Source organism: Chaetodon trifascialis, chromosome 18, assembly GCF_039877785.1.
Source record: "Chaetodon trifascialis isolate fChaTrf1 chromosome 18, fChaTrf1.hap1, whole genome shotgun sequence".
In the NCBI taxonomy this organism is placed as follows: domain Eukaryota; kingdom Metazoa; phylum Chordata; class Actinopteri; order Chaetodontiformes; family Chaetodontidae; genus Chaetodon; species Chaetodon trifascialis.
The window spans coordinates 19,024,481-19,041,198 of NC_092073.1; the positions used below are offsets into that span (position 1 = coordinate 19,024,481).

At 42.2% G+C, this 16,718-nt stretch overlaps 1 protein-coding gene across 1 annotated transcript in view; it reads right to left on the minus strand.

The window, feature by feature from the left end:
- The window catches only part of cdh7a (cadherin 7a), a 101,410-nt gene that overhangs the window by 13,510 nt on the left and 71,182 nt on the right, over window positions 1–16,718 (minus strand). Inside the window, exons 7-10 of the mRNA XM_070985769.1 lie at window positions 15,257–15,510; window positions 14,032–14,168; window positions 11,633–11,754; window positions 626–743 (exon numbers count right to left, since the gene is read on the minus strand). Of these exons, the coding sequence (XP_070841870.1) occupies window positions 626–743; window positions 11,633–11,754; window positions 14,032–14,168; window positions 15,257–15,510 (631 nt within the window). The remainder of the gene's footprint in view (window positions 1–625; window positions 744–11,632; window positions 11,755–14,031; window positions 14,169–15,256; window positions 15,511–16,718) is intronic.

Sequence of the window (16,718 nt, forward strand, 5' to 3'; positions counted from 1 at the left end):
GCTTCAGCAGTCTGCGTTAGATAAATCCAATGAATACAGTCCAAAATAACTTCTCATCTTTTTAATGACCAGTAAGACCAGAAGCTATGATTAAAGAAAACCTGTTTCGGAGTGTTGTTTTATGACCTCTCCTTTAATTTTATTAATGCGACCTGGACAAGCGGCAGAAAATGGATGGATGGATTAACCAGTGAAGAATGAGGATTTCTTCTCATTATGACACAATGAACTTTTTAGCTACTGTAGCTGAGTGTGTAGACAGTGGCTGCTACAGGTCTGATGGCACTGATTGATACGCCACCTTCACTTTAGGTGTACAACGTCCCGACAGCCCGAAATCACATATAAAACACTTCATGAGTAACAAAACTGCCGGCAGGCCAGAGAAAACATTTAAGGCTTTTCAAAATTTAATTTTAAATTTGTTAATACCTTCTAAGGCCTTTTCCGAGGAAACAGAATTTAGTACTTTTTAAGACTTCTCAAGACCTGCAGGTACCCTGGAGTTGCAGATTTCCACCAGATAGAAAGTTAAATTAAATTTAACCACAGATAATCAGACAACATCAGTAAAACCAGATAGCCTAAAGGCAACGTCGAGGAATTACAAAGCCGGCAGTCAAACCTTTGTTATCTCGCAGAGTGAAGTTGAGGTTGCCGGCAACAGGTGCATCCAGGGAGAAATAAAAGCGGTGGCCGCTCAGGGGTTCATCCTTATCCACCGCACTGATGGTCTGGATCACCTGAGGACAACGGGAACACCAACGAGACAAACCACATTAGTTACCTTGCTGATCTCACCGGCCAATTAGGTGTTAACTGGAGCTGTAAATTGTTTAATGTGTACGTGCAATAAGAGCTTTGTTATCAGTTTAAGGAGAGCATTGTTGTCAAGCCTTTGTATATTCATCACTTTTCCCTATGTCATAAATTCATAGAGGCATAAATCTTTCTTAAAAAGCCAAGCAACAGTGTGAGTGAGCTGGAAATCGGAGACAACTTGATTCTGATAGATGGAAAAAATTTGTTTTATAATGTTTGGCTGTGGTTTTGTGTCATTTATCTCCTGGTGTACAGTAAGTGCTTATTTGGCAAGAGCTTGGCACCCTCTTAGAGACGATGTTTTTTCATTTGGGAAGTCTTTTCTCTGGAGCAAATCTGTGTCCACTCCCAGCACCTAGACCATAACACTCAATGGAAATAATAATAATGGATTTTTTTTTTTTTCTTACATTTCATATCTCTTTTGGGCACTTATAACAAAAATCTAGTCTATTTTCCAACTGACCAAACAATTTTGAAATTATGAGCCTCCAACAAAGAGGAGGACAAAGAGCTGAGATATCATTTCATGGCAAACATGCAGAGACAGCAGTGATGTCTGACTGCAGTAAAAGTTGATTTTTAGCAAACTGCATTAATTATTCTCCATTTTTGTGAAATCTTTTCTTGGACCCGAGCTACATGTAAACCCCAAGAAATAAAACAAATTAATAGTAGGCCAATAGCACAGCAGTTTTGTGCTTTTCTATGAGCCATGCTGGCTTGTTTACTGCTAAGATTTCCTATACACTTCAATTTGGACACACATTTAGGGCAGGAGCTGCACCTCCTCCAGGAGAACACAGTTATGTACATTTCTACAGCTGTTATCATGCCTAACTTTGACTTTATTGAGTCATTACTGCCAATATTATGGGTACGACTCTGGATTTAGCACATTGGTGTATTTTCATTGAAAAAGTCGAGTTTAACAAATACACAGTGAAAAACATTAGATTTATCAGTTTAGAATGAGCCATGGCAGTTTCCAGTTTTTGTAAGAACTGTTAGCAATGCTACCTTCACCAATAATGCACATTTCTATCATCCGGCAGAGCATGTTTGTGATTACCACAAAGTCATCAGACTGTCTGGGGGGACATCCATTTCAGCCCTGTTCAGTCAGTCCTCTAAAACTAAACTACAATAAATAAATAAAATCCTGAAAATCCAAGTCCCCTGAAGAGCACTGGCTCTGAAAACCGCTTCATACGTCAACCAAGTGCCGGAGAAGGTTCAGTCAGAGTTCAGCACAAACAACTCAAAAGACCATTAAAGGGTTAATGAATATTGCACATATTGTCCTTACTCTAATATCTAAAGCGCAGGCAGATGTGCCTCCCTGCATTAACCACCACGTGATCAGGCCAGTCCACTGACTGTCACGCTGATGCTGTTCCAACTAAATGTATATGTTATGCAAGTGCGCCTTCCTACTTCATTATTACAAGTATTAAAATGAGTCATGTTAAGACCTGCTCTTGCTTGAGGCGATGCAAGACAAGCGTTCACATCTGGGAGTTAAACAAGTGAATTCTATTTGTTTCATTTTGCCTCCGAACTCGAGACTTAACAGAATCTCACTCCCTTTTATGATATAGCAGTGCTGACAACTATAAATAATGCAGGAAATCAAATTAGCAAATAAACCAATTTATTTACACCCACCAGCATGAGCTGCAATGATTTTTTTATTCACACAAACGTGGTATCTGAAAATCACGTTATCTCTTAGCAGCGAAAAAACACTGAGCTTTAATTTCAGCGCCTTCTGTGCAGCAGAACGTTTCTGCCGCAAGAGACGAAGAATCTCAGTCAGTACATGCTGTACAGGAGAAGCATATCACACGCAGGCATGCCATATGGACGACAAATGATAGCCACCACGACGGCCATCAAAGTGGGTGTTACTGCAGCAGTGTCCTTATAAATTTAGATCAAGCCTCCTGAATCCTTTGTAGGCAATCTAAAAACTCAACCCTGTGACAACTCACACCCGTGGACGGGATCCAAGGGATTCTTAAAAGCAATTCACACTAAATTATCACATCTCCCAGCCCCAAACAGCTCTGCCTCTAACATCAAGACAAAAACAAAATTAAAATAATAAAAAATAAAAAGGGCGAGGAAGAAGAAGAAGAAGAAGAAGAAGAAGGAGAAGAAAAAAAGCCAATGATCCATCAGGGCTGAGACATGGATTATCAGTTGTCAGCTGTGATTAAATGCTGCTGGTTACAAGCTGTCAGGTATTAGGGGTTGGTGTAGGTGGTAAACGACATCCTGCCAATTATTAAATCTGGCAGGCGGGGTGAAAATTCATGAATATTTTACTCTGTTTCTAAACAAAATTAAAATAGTTGCTCTTTCATCAGCAAAAGTAATCACAAAGTATGCTTCTTTTTTTCTTTTTTTGTTTACGGCTTGGTGTTGCAGCGCAAGGGAAATTAATGTGGGAGGCAGATATGCAAAAAAAGGTTATCTGCTCGAGTTCAAGAACATCTGGGATGTCTGTGTACACAGGCAGAAGTGATGTTTGTGTCAGGCCCAGATCGGTGACAGGTAGATGCAACAACCGAGCACCCAAAAATGCAGTGTGTGCATGCTCGGCTGCATATCATGAAAGCTGCCATTGATTCAGGGATCATAATAACTCACAAGCCTCTCACTCTGTTATGGAAATTTCACATCTGATAGAAACCTTTCTTTGTGGTTCTTACACCCCCTATACACAATTTGAAACCTTTGATGTCCTTTGAATATTGCAGATGGATTTGGAGCTTATCTCTAGGAAGGTTTCCATTCCTCACTGCGGAGCGAAAGGACTGTAAATCATCCTTAAATCAAACACTTTGTAATGTATAATGCCTTTCATTAGTGTGGCTCTGATGCAAGGCGTTCCACAGAACCTTTGGTGGGGTATTCTCTAATGGGTTGAGTAGCAGACAGGAGGAGAGAGGCAGGGATGTAGGCATAAATTCTCGCTGAGAGACATTAACAGCAGCAGCAGACTGGTGGCTGTCGCAAGGCAAGACTGAGGAGGCCTATGAATCACAGAATTAAAGGTTTTTTGAGTTTACACATGGCTGCACGTCAGATCAAAGAGGATATAAAAGGACAAAGGTCTCTATTTGTCGCTTCGGAGGAGGAGGAGAATGTGCAAACAATGGAGACATGCAAGCACACACATATCCATGCACCTTCAGTGGTACTGCAAAAAAGAGGTGAGTCCATTAGAAAGTTTAATCCTGAGTAAAAGGATGTCAGCTGTGGGGTGAAAACCTTTGCATACCTCATCAAACGAAGCCCGAACGCTAACTTTTGAGGCACTTTTTGAGGCTGATACTGATTTGGAAATTTGAGAGTTTGACAAATACGATAAACCGTAAACATAAACAACAATTTTGATGTGGATCCCTCTGATTTGTGGGGTTTTTAAAAATATTTTCTAATTGCTGCATTTGGGCGATCACCCTCACTGATGCACCCAATGAAATCACTAAAATTAACCACCCTACGTTAGCAAATAGCACCGCTAACAGTGACAACATGCCTGAGTAACAAAGCTCATCCTGAACATGAAAATATTCAAGATACTCAGCTAAAACACGAAGTGATAAAGCGAGTGAAAACTGAGCAAAAACAGCCCGACGGAGCAGAACTTTCTGCAAACTTCCAGCAAAGGTGACAGAGCTTCTGAGCTCACGTTTCACCTCGCTGTCATCGGCTAACAATTAAAAAGTGCCTCTACTTCTTTTAATGAGTTGACGCAGGTATCATCAGACACCCAGGTCACACCTGACAAAGACCTATCAGCACTTTCGCATTAGAAGTCTAATTATGGCAAAACCCAATTATTAATGTTCTGCAGTTTTCCCGTTTGATCAGTTTCAAACTTAAAGAACTTTATTTCACACTAATGCAGCGAGCAGTTCGGTACTTAGATGGAGAAAAGGGCGGGAAACCGCATCCACAATGAGTGCGTAGCATTAAAAAGTGTCAAGTATTAAAAGTTAGCATTGAAAGCATTGTTAGCGTTGATTATATTTCCTTTAACTTCTCTAGCTTCTCTATTTAAAACTGATGCAATGAGCAGTTTAGCAAATTAGGTTAAATGAAAGGATCTTTGGAGAAAAAATTTCCAAACCTCAGGTATTTCACTGATATCAAGACGTTTTTTTCAAATGATACCCATCTCTAGATATGAGCTATAATCAAAAACCACTTCAGTCTTGTGATCTGGATGCACATTTCTCCAGACAGCGGACCACCGGGATGACTGAGCTGAACCTTCACAGACCACTAACTCAGCATTTGAAGTAATTCCACAAATAACATCCTGACTAAACTACTAAAATGTGTCTCCTCTCGCCAGCGTGCGGCTCAAACAATCAGGGTTCTCCCGAGCAGATGAAGTATGCAGGTGAACTGCAACCGCACCTGTGCTGCTTTGAGCGAGTCAGACTCTCAGAAACGTGGCCTCTGTAATGAGGAAAGTAGCGTCAGCTAATGCGGCTCGACCGAGCAAAGCCTGCCTACACTGTCCTAAAAGTGTAATTATCAGATAGTCCGCCAGATGAGTCATGCGATAAGATCAAGCCAGCCACTTGAAACCAAGAGTATAAATAAGCCCTGCATCAAATAGGTGGCACTCATTGCCATGGCGATGAGACAGCTGTCACCGGGGGTTGTGTTGAAGAGGTGGTGGTCCTGCTGTTTTCGCACCCCTCACTCTGCGCTTTTCTGCCGCTGCTTCCTATGACACTAGCGCCCCAAACATCACCCACATGTGACGCCCCCGAGTTCGCCAACAGATCAACAGCATACGCTCACACATCCCGCCCTGCTGTCACCTCACACATACACACACACACACACACACACACACACACACACACACACACACACACACACGCAGATACATCCTAATGGCAATCAATATCTAACATTCAACAAATGTCATCTTTCAATCTCTCTTCATTTCTTTCTCTGCCCGTCCACTCGGCTCACATCGATTATCTGAATCATGTGCTGAGATTGGTCTCGACACAAGCATGTTTGTTGGCATGATCCCGACAAGCCAGAACTGCTGATGTTAAAGTGATCTCCCGGTGAGATCCGAGATTAAATCTGCTCCGTGTTCTGTCTTTTTATAGAACAGGCAGCATGCTGCCACACGCTGATGTTTTCCGCCTTCCGTGCGCCTTGATATATCTGTTTTCGACCCCACCTTGATGCAACACCTATAATAAACTGATAAATGAAAATGAAGACTGGAGGTGTGAGAATATGTTCTGTTGTTTGTGTAATTGATGTGACAGTTGAGGCGATAGTTAAGAAGCTGTGAGTGAGTCACTTTTGATCAGGGGCATAAAAAAGAGATCAGGACATTTCAAAGTTTGACACTGTGGGCCTCCCCTCAGACGAAATCAAGACAACCGCTATCTAAACTGTCATTGTTTGTGTTTGTGTCCACAGGTTTTCAACACAGGGCAGATATCTCACTGTGAATGGATAGAGGAGAGAGTACCAGGAATATAAGAATATAATTATCAATATTCAGTGGCTAGTTTTGGAACTATAGCTCCTATAAGACTTCGGGGTATGTAAACAGGAAGTGTAATGTTGATGTGGAGTTAGCTGTGAGCTACCACTTGAGGTCTTTTTTGCCTGTATTTGTTTACATTTTGGCAGCTTGGCATAATCAAAAGTATGCCGAATTATCTATTAGCTGCTCCTGTTTCTAGTGTATCCATGGACACACAGACAGCTATCACTGGATTGCTCTGATACTGAAGAAAATGTAAAATTGTGATGAATCTCAGGCAAGTTCTGAAACTGTGGGTCGTGATCTGGGGAAGTGTGAGTCACGCTGAATTTAAAGCTGCAAGTATCATGTCTGTGTCTGGATTTGACTGACTTATGACTCAGAGAAAGGGTACATTGTTTGACGCACACAGTGCGATCTGGTGCAGAGGACTTTGTACCTCAATTGGGACGCATGCCTAAACCTGGACAAGTCCCTGGAGGACGCTGAACCTCCTCTGGGATGCTGTGGGAGTGCAAGGAGGGGCAGGGGAGCAGATTGGGGGCAGCAGAATGCCAAATCCACTCATGTATGTAATGGTTACACTGAAGTGATTGTACAGCGTCACCCCCTGTCCCCCCACCACCATCCCCACTGCCTCTGCCCCCTCCACCCCATCATAATATCAATTAATAATATGGCAGAAGACAGACGCACCGATGATCCGTAACAAGTGGCATCTCTGGAGAGAGCCAGAGCCACGAGACCGCCTTAATTAGGCCTGAAAAATGGCAGGTTATTCCATCCTTGCACTCCCTGTTAATCTGTGCTACAGAGCCACAGAGTCAACCCTGGCCCCAACTGGCAAATGTTATTATTTCATCTTTGTCTCAGCTGTGAATAAGTCGATGGGCGTGACAGCCAGTGGGCGGCCTAAGAGTTTTAACAAAGCTTTACAGGGAGGCAGAGCAGTCGGTACAGCCAACTGTTCACTGCTACGGCCGGACATACAGAGCACAACAGGAGCATTTTAATTAATTAGGAATCGGGGGGTGGTGTGGCGCACATCTGACAGGTTACGAGTCCACCCAGTCTGTCTGCTAACAGACAGCCGACACCTCGTTGTAATTCAAACAGGGTTTTTGCATTCAAATGTCAACCTCTCTCCTTCCCTTTGCTCTGTATGTGTTTTTGGGTGTAAATTTCATCATGAAATTTCCATTTTGCCTGCCTCCATTATTCAGTCTGGAGGTGCAGTCCCACTGGTACACATCAGCTTTGCCTAAACAGAAGGCTTTATTTGAATGGGATTGAATAGAAATTGGAATTAGTGGAAAACAAAAAATGAAAACAAGCACTTCATTCGCTCCAACAGTGAAGCGAAGGAGATGACAAAGTTTGTGAGTTTATCAAAAATTCATGTTTTTCATGTGAATTGAACATGGGGATGTTTTGGTTATTTCACATTATGTGTTCAAGTGCTACTTTCACATGCGATTCTGAGATATTTTGCAGGTGAAATGTAAGAAATCACATGCAAAAACAAGCATTTTCAATTTAATAAGTTCAGATGAAGTTAATTATTGGGTTGCTAACAAGATTCTGGTAATAATTCTGCAATTCAAGGTTACATAAAGCGTCACTGCTATCTATTCAGCAGCGAACAACAATACCAACATTCAACAGAGAGAACAAGAACTTAAAAATACTGGTGTCATGAAACAAAACAGCCACCTCACAAATATTTAAAGCTTTAAACCTGCACAAAATGACAATTACCAACATGAAGCACCATATTCTGAACACACACATGACAAACACTGATTTCACAAAGCAACATTTGCATTGTGGAATATAAAACAGCAAACTTAACAAGCTGCTCAGTCCAGCACGGCATGATGGGAACACTCTGCAAAATGCAGATAAACATATTTATTCAGTGCTTTTTTTAATGGGCATCAACCTCGCGTTTACGTGCGCAGTTGAAAAAACAGACCTGAAGCATAAATGAATGCTTCAGCTCGCAGTGACGCAGGTGAGACACAACTGAAGCACGAGCCCGCACAGAGCTGCCGCAGACAGCTGCATAGATTAACACGAGAGCGGATATGTTGCGTGACACATGTGTGTCGGAAAAAGTGGTCTGATAAAGCTTGTTAGCAAAATCCCTGTCAAACCAATCATACGGTAAGATAACGTTGCCACACAGACCTGGTTAGGCCGAGGCTGCAGCAGAGAGAGTGTTAGTATTACATTATTACTTCTCAGGTTGTTCTGATGAAAGTCAGACTGTAATATTGTAAAGTAACTTATTACTTTCAAATAACGCTAGTGATATGTAATATATCCAATCCATCTCCAATCCATCTTTATTTATAAAGCACAGTTTAAATAAACTCAAGGTTTTCAAAGTGCTGTACATTAAAAAAAAAACAAAAACAACAAAAAACAAAACAAAAAAAAAACAATAAAATAGACATTAAAACAGAAAACATAATAAATAAAGAGTAAAAAACCTGTGCACATAAAATAAACAATCTAGGTGGTGTTAAAAGCCAAGGAAAAGAGGTGCGTTTTAAGAAGAGATTTAAAAGTGGCCACGGAAGAGGACTGCCTGATGTGCAGCGGCAGTTCATTCCAGAGCTTAGGGGCGGCAGTAGCAAACGCTCGGTCCCCTCTGAGCCTCCGCCTTGTTTTGGGAACCCTCAGGAGCAGCTGGTCAGCTGACCTGAGGGATCGAGTAGGTGCGTAAGGGTGCAGAAGCTCAGAGAGGTACACTGGGGCAAGGCCATTTTGGGCTTTAAAAGCAAATAAAAGAATTTTAAAATGAATTCTAAAATGGACGGGTAGCCAGTGAAGTGAAGCTAAAATCGGTGTAATGTGCTCAGACTTTCGAGTGCCAGTTAAGAATGCACTAGTTGCAGACGTGCAATGGAGGACCCGCTGACCCCCATGTAAAGTGCATTGCAGTAATCAAGCCGAGTGGTTACAAAGGCATGTATTACTGTTTCAAAGTGCTGTCTGTGCAGAAAGGGTTTAATTTTAGCAAGTTGTCTTACCTGGAAGAAGCTGGTTTTTACCACAGCTTTAATCTGGCTGTCGAACTTTAGTTCCGCGTCCACTTTTACCCCCACATTATTAACAGTGGGTTTGGCGAACTGCGCCAGGGAACCCAGGTCGACTGGGGAGGTCACGGAAGTGCCACCAAAGACAATCACTTCCGTCTTGTTCTCATTAAAATTTAAAAAGTTTCGAGCCATCCAAGCTTTGACGTCATATATATATAATTTGAAAGTAATTTGCCCAACACTGCTCTTCTTCTGCCTTGTTCTTGTGCATCAGTGTGGGTGGTGAAGCCAAATCAAGTTGCAAACTAACTTGCTAATTAGTTAAATAACTGCCTAAAAGCCCGCGTTCAGATGTTTGAGCAAAAGTGTGAAGCAAGGTCTCTAAATTCATCAGTGAGGTATGAGAGGAGAGCATTTCCATACACAACCACAAAAACACACCACTTAAAATGCTGAGAGTGTCTCGACTATTAGCATGTTGAAACTAGCTTCTAGCCATGTAGCAGCTCATTTTATGGCTTCCCCGCTTTAAGAGTGTACGGGCGGAATTTGAATGCAGCACGTCTGCTAGCCGGGCGGATGAGGACGGTGGCCTCCGTCACCGGCTGCTCCTCGCTTTACAGCAGAGTAGCTCCTAGCTACACCGAAGGGGGACCTCACAGCTCAGCTATCACCGGCATTGAGTAAGCAATCTGTCTGCTACAGCTGAGTAATTACAGATCTGCTGTACCTTTTCCTGCTGATGATGCTGTCATGGGCCATGGATGTTGCTATGTCCTGGGGGCTGGTTTGATTGTTGGGGAACGACTTTGTTTCAGTGTTGTCGTAGGCTTTGTGCCATAATTTATCAGGTGCTAGTGGGAAGAAATGTACAAATTATGGGTTGAATTTGAAAGTATATTGATGGGTGATAGTTGCTTGGGTTGTTCTAAATTTGATACCACAGAGCAACAACAATCATCTCAGCATAAGTGGCAGCATCATTAACCAGAAATAGACATTCAGCTGTGGTAGAACGCATTCTTCAATAATGAGGGCATCTACTATAGAGGCAATGTTTGTTCCAGCAAATGCTCTCCACCCTGAGGCTGAAATCTGATTAATTAAATTTAAATCTAGCAATATCTCAAAAGACCTCAAGGTAGGTTGAATTATATATGGATATATAGGAGCTTCATGTGGGTTTTTTGCAACTTTAAAGATTGAACAAAACAAATGTGAGACAAACTCAAAAACACCTAAAAGCTCAAAACAGCACCAATGCCAGAAAGCTTCACCTGTCAGGCTCCGTAACCTCGCTGAGTAAAAAGCCACATTGTGGTCAGGCATCATGCACATGGAGAAAAAACAAAAGCACACATGAAAAATCGTCCCTCATTTTTTCTAAATGAAATCATTTGCTATGTTAGCTCACCCTCCCGTGAGCACGGTGACAAACAGCTCCGAAATATGAATGCAAATAACATATTTAAAAGGGCCTAATAGCCATTTCCAATACAATGCATCATTCTGATCAATTGTACGTTTTCAGGTCTACACGCCTCCTTTACCCTTCGCCTCTGATTGTATTTTCCAAATGCCAAGACCAGACGAATCGCCGGCACAGACACACAAGTCATTTAGCAACAATGAGGCCAAATGCTAAACAGGGACAATGCGATGCATGGCCACAGCTTCTTTTCCCTGCATCTTTTCCTAGATCAAATCTTCTATCCCTGAAATCTCCCAGGGTCTCCTTTTTGTTTGATACCGTGATGCATTTTCTGCCCCACTGCCTCCGTGGTGATCGTCTAATTACGCCGGTCTCCAGAACAGAAAGTCAGGCCGAGTAAGAGCACCACTCCATCCCAGCATGAGATATCACATTACGCCGTGATATTATTGTGGATTAAGACCACAGGCAGAGTCAAGCACTGTCATTAATTTAGCCTGCTTTGACAGTATGGAATGAAAGTAACTTCTCTAATGAACGATAACACCTACAATACGTGCTATTAAATCTTAAGGATGTGTCTCATACTAATGATGCCATCTCCCTGGAATGACCTCGAGCTGTGAAGCGGATATGTGCACAGTGGACTTGTTTTGAGGAACAAGAAAGGGTTTTAATGGCTTTGAGAGTCAGCAGGCTGTCTTTGTGAGTCAAACTTCAAGCAAGCGGAGAGAGAGAAAAAGAAGTGGAAGTCGAACCAGCTGCAGAGACTTTGCTGAGTCTTACCTGTCCTGGCATGGTGTTTTCACAGAGGAGAGTTTCATAGTCTATGGCAAAGACTGGGGCATTATCATTTATGTCCAGCACTGTGATGAGACAGATGCCTTTTCCAATTTGGGTTGGGTCCTCTGGAAGAGAAGAGAGAGGAGAGAGTCCCCCGTTCATTTCACAACATTCAGCAAACTTTCTTTTAAACACTTTAATTCTGCATTGATGCACTTGGCCAAATTGTGGGATATTGATTTTAATCATGTGTTTTAATTAATCACAAAGGAGGAGGGAAAAAAATGCTGCTGTAATGAAATATGCAGTGTGCTTCCAACAGCTGGCGTCCTTACCCACGCTGCTGTGGATCAGCCAAATTGACTACGCTCGGCGCAGGCTTGTAGTCGGGGAAGGCTGCACGTGCCGGCGAGCCATCTTGCACAGCGGGCTTCACGCCACTGTCTGCCTGACACACACTGATGGCTAAATGGCTGCGTCTGAGTGCAAGATGATGATTTGGCCTGGCGTCGCCGCCATGCCGGCCAGAGATGACGTGCTGACATTCGGGCAGGCTGATTTGATGGTGATAAAAAGGACGCGCGGAGCCTCGGGCCACAGACTTCTTGTCATTGGCGTGGTCTGGGCAGAGCGGATGAAATGTGAGTGACTGCAGCTCAAATGCACAACATCCCTCAACCGAAGAGTCCCTGCACTCTTTTCAGTTACAAAGAACCCATTTACTATAAATACTGTCATAAGGCACACAGGGCAGTGGATTTTGTTGCCAGTCTGTGAACTCAAAGATGTTTTCAGCTGGAAACAGCGCCTGAGTGTCACTATGTGTCAGAAGCCACTACCTCATGCATGAAGGACTGTTGTGACATTTCATATGGCTATTATTATATGCTGCCTTTTCTTTGTTGCTATATCAGGCAAGTGCTCACACTCGGGAATCAACCGAGTACTGCTTCTGTGTGCTGTTAGATGTAAATAAAAACACATCTTTGAACCAAAGAGTGATAAAAAAGGTTCGGGAAAAAAAAAAGACCTTTTTTCACAGTGTTCAATGCGAAGATGTGAAGGCAGAGGAAATGCTGGGCTGACAGGCTGGTTGTCTTTTTTAACTTATACTGATGTGACGCAGCTGTCTTGAGAGCTCGGCAGATTTTGTGCTGATGACTGCTATCCATTGCGTTTGCATTATGGTGGTGAAATGATAGAAACACTGGGGAAAAAAAGGCACTCGTGTCCTTCGAGCCTCAGACAGCTGAACAGAGAGTCAGGTGGCACTTCTTCACATACACATATCACATTAACATAGATCACCCGTGGGTGAGATCGCCCACCCTGAGTCAGCATCTCGTCCCCACGGCTCAGGGACACGTGGAGGGCAAAACGACCGTCCTCTGTGTGAATTAACATTCCCCCGACAGCCTTACAACAAACCCAACAACTGCACTGTCCACAGCACAGAATGCTATGGGACAGTATGAAGAAGTTAACAGGACAGCACCTTAGCTTTCATATACTTTCTCACTGTGACGCTAACAAGTAAAACGACAATTCGCTTTACCTTGGCAGCACTGCTCAAAATTCTTATTAATTTTGGAAGCAGCTTATCCTTAATCTAAAATTGAGGTAGACAAAAGCAGCCATTTCTAGTCAGTAACCATTGATTTTACAGTCCTAGCTGTAGCTAGTGGGCTAATTTAGCTAAAACATGCATGAGACATTACTGAGCTAAAAGGCTAAAGCTACATGTCCCAGGCCAAGTTAGCATCCTCACAACTTCATGATTCATGTAGAAGAAATGGAAATAAAGGAAATAAATGTTGCTCTTGTTTTGTAAAAGTATTGTATTGTTGAGCTAGTTAGTCCTAGCATGGAGTATGCCAAGAAAAACATACTTCATACGAACATGACCCTGTTTTGCTGCTTAGCTTACATTCTTGCCTATATTTTCAAAGTGAAAGTTTGATTTCACTTCTACTTCAGAGACAAGGGTTTCGTCTTTCATCTCAGGTAACACTGGATGGAGTTGCTGGAGTGTAAATTTCCCCAAATCCAATGCAAGAGCTGCTGTCGTTAGCCTAAATTCTGATTGCATCCAGGATGAGTATTGTGACAATGGCGACCACTAGTGTTACACCAGTTTTTTTTTACATTACAGCACATGACTGCACTGTCTAATCCAAACACTGTTGCTCTTGTTTTTTGGGGGTTAATAAAACTCTTCAAAGCTGAGCATGTGAAACCAGAAGCACCTCAATATGTCTAAAAATCCAAAGCTTGACAAATGTGCCCTGTCCAGTTAGAGTTGCCGAGATATGAATGACAACTGCTGCTCAGGGAAGGGGTTTAGCAAACGGTCAACTCCAGCTGGAAAAGCAGATCTGAGTGTGTGCTTTAAGTAAACTTACGGCTCTCAATGGCAAAGATGGTGAGGTTATGCACAGAGTTGGCCTCTCGGTCCAGAAGCTTGGCCGTGCTGATGACCCCACTTAGAGCGTCCACGTTAAAGAAACGCTCCAAGTCTGTGTTTCTGTCAATGGAGTACCTGGATATAAATACACAACCACACACACAATCAACATGCTTTTAAAAAATTGCTTTGGGATTATGTTATTGATTTGACATTTCAACGTTTCTTCTAATTTTAAGAAAAGATTATGGTAGTTTTCTTCCATCAAGCTGTGCAGCAATCACACCGAAGATTTTCACTTGATACCGGGAGAACTTTAATCAATTACCAATAAACTGCGTTCACACTTTAACATAAGATTTTGAGTATAAAAAGTAAAACTAATTAACACCAGTTCTGAGATTACTTTGAATCCAGAAATGCGGCAGAAACTTACAGCATGAGTGAAACAAAACCCTATTAAATTTTGATAAAATTGAAGGCTCTCTACTTGTCCCTCAGCACACAACACTGATCAAACCCTTTCAATACACAGCAACTCGTATTTCTGGAGAAAATTACAACTTCAATTAGCCTACATCCAAAGGGTATTATTGCAATGTAATTTGACTCTTGTGGCTGCATTAGTTCCACAATAATTTTAATTTCAACAGATGTAGTGAAATATATTGCAGACGCTGATAACAGTCACAGGAGCAAAAAGAGGCAATTTACAGCAACAATGGTGGAGTAATTTGATTTTCTGATTAAGATTACTAACAATCCTAACAGACCAAGCATGAATACCATACAATATTCATTCAATTAATGCAAAATAGGTAGGGATCTCGAGAGTGACACCGCACAGATTGGCAATATGAGTGCTTGTTTTGAGTCATAAATGCCATGGCACAAGTGTTGAGCCCTGACCCTCCTGCAGGAATGCCCTTCTCTCGTTCAAGATGGCATTTCAGTTTTGCAAATGCTGCACTCCTTAGCCCTCCCACCATCTGGCATTGTCATTGTGACAGCCACACAGGGTCTTTCGAGGGGCTACGGATTCTGTGTTTGTAGATAATGTGGAGCCATTGAATGGATTAACCCCTTGATGAACAAATTAATCTTTACTTGATTTGGGTGCTTTACAAGGATTTCCTCTTGGGATTTCCTCTTTAGCAAACAGCTCTGAAGAACAGCTTTTAACACTATGAAATTTATAGATTGTAAAAGCAAACTGTTAGTACCTGATGGCATTGTTGGAGGTGTCAGGGTCATGGGCAGAGACTCTCCCAATTGAGGTACCCACTTTGGCGTCCTCCGAAACAACCATCTTGCTAAGTGGCGAGGAAAAGAGGGGTGGCTCGTTCACATCTTCCACTGTCACCTTGACAGATGTCGTGTCGCTAAATGGGCCCAAACTCAAGAAGTTGGAGTCGATGTTCCTGTTCGTGGCTTCGATTCTCAGAGAGAAGCTGCTCTTCGTTTCAAAGTCTAGAGGCTGGAGGTGACAGACAGGAAGAATACATGAACATGTGTGAGAGATGTTCACTTTTCTTGTCAAAATAAGAGACGTGAGGTTTGAAGCGGTTAACAATGTTCAGTCCTTTGTTGAGACTACACAGTCAGGGTGTCAAGGGCGAAGGAACACCTTATATGTGTGTAATCTGTAAATCATTCAAACAATGCTGAGATATTGATCCCAATTAAAGATGTTGATTCTAAAGAGCCATTACAATTTAACACAGAGTCAGACTTAAACAGTCATTTTCTGATGGATTATAGTTACTTTGTGCTGTGAAAGCAATCACATTGATTTTAACGAAGGCACACACCATCCTGAAATGAATGCTTTTGAAACATTTTGTCATTTTGTCTGGAACTCCCCATTGCAACATATAATATACTGCAGGAGAAAATTGATTTGACAGTTTCATTGTCAGTGACTCGCTCCATTGTTGTAATTGTTTGAGTTTGGTGCAAAACAAACAAAGGATCAAATTGGCCCATCTGACAAGAATTGCTCATGTCCAACAATGGCTCTCCCTCTCCTACAAAAGAGCTGCAGCAATGAACTGTCACTTCCAAGTGGCCTGAGGAGATCATTTCAAGTCCTCTGAAACCCTGAAATGTAAAGTGTGAGCCATGAGCTCTGGTGCATCCAAAAGTGAGGCAAGAACGTGCAACAAATGTGCTGTAGAAGCAAATAAGTGGCTTTGTTACACATTTAACTTGAGAAGTTTTACTTATCGCTGTAGGCAATTATTTATAGCATCCTGGTTCCCATGGTGAGAAGACAGTTTTTTTCCCGCTTTAAAATGTCTCTGGTCCCTCTATCAGTGCCTACAGAGATCTCTGTGTGCTGCTGTGCTTCGATTAACCATTGGATGCTTACTTCAGTCAAAGCTGCTGGAGACAGTCGATGCTGATTTGTCATTGTTGATTATCGATTAAGTCAAAAGCGCAGAAGACATTTTGAAACAGTGAACAGGTGAAGGGGAGTAATGGAAACTGGGAGAGGCGGTTATCCGAAAATCCTGCAGTAAACAAGAAAATGCTGCCTGGTGCTTAAAGACCACAGTGTGTTCATCACAACCAAAGAATGCATCACTTTCTGTGCGTCACCATAAAAGTGTGTGAAAAGACCAAAACCAATAATGCTTGAGTGCTGTCTCTTAATACTGTCTGTGCATGCAGTCCTATCATTCC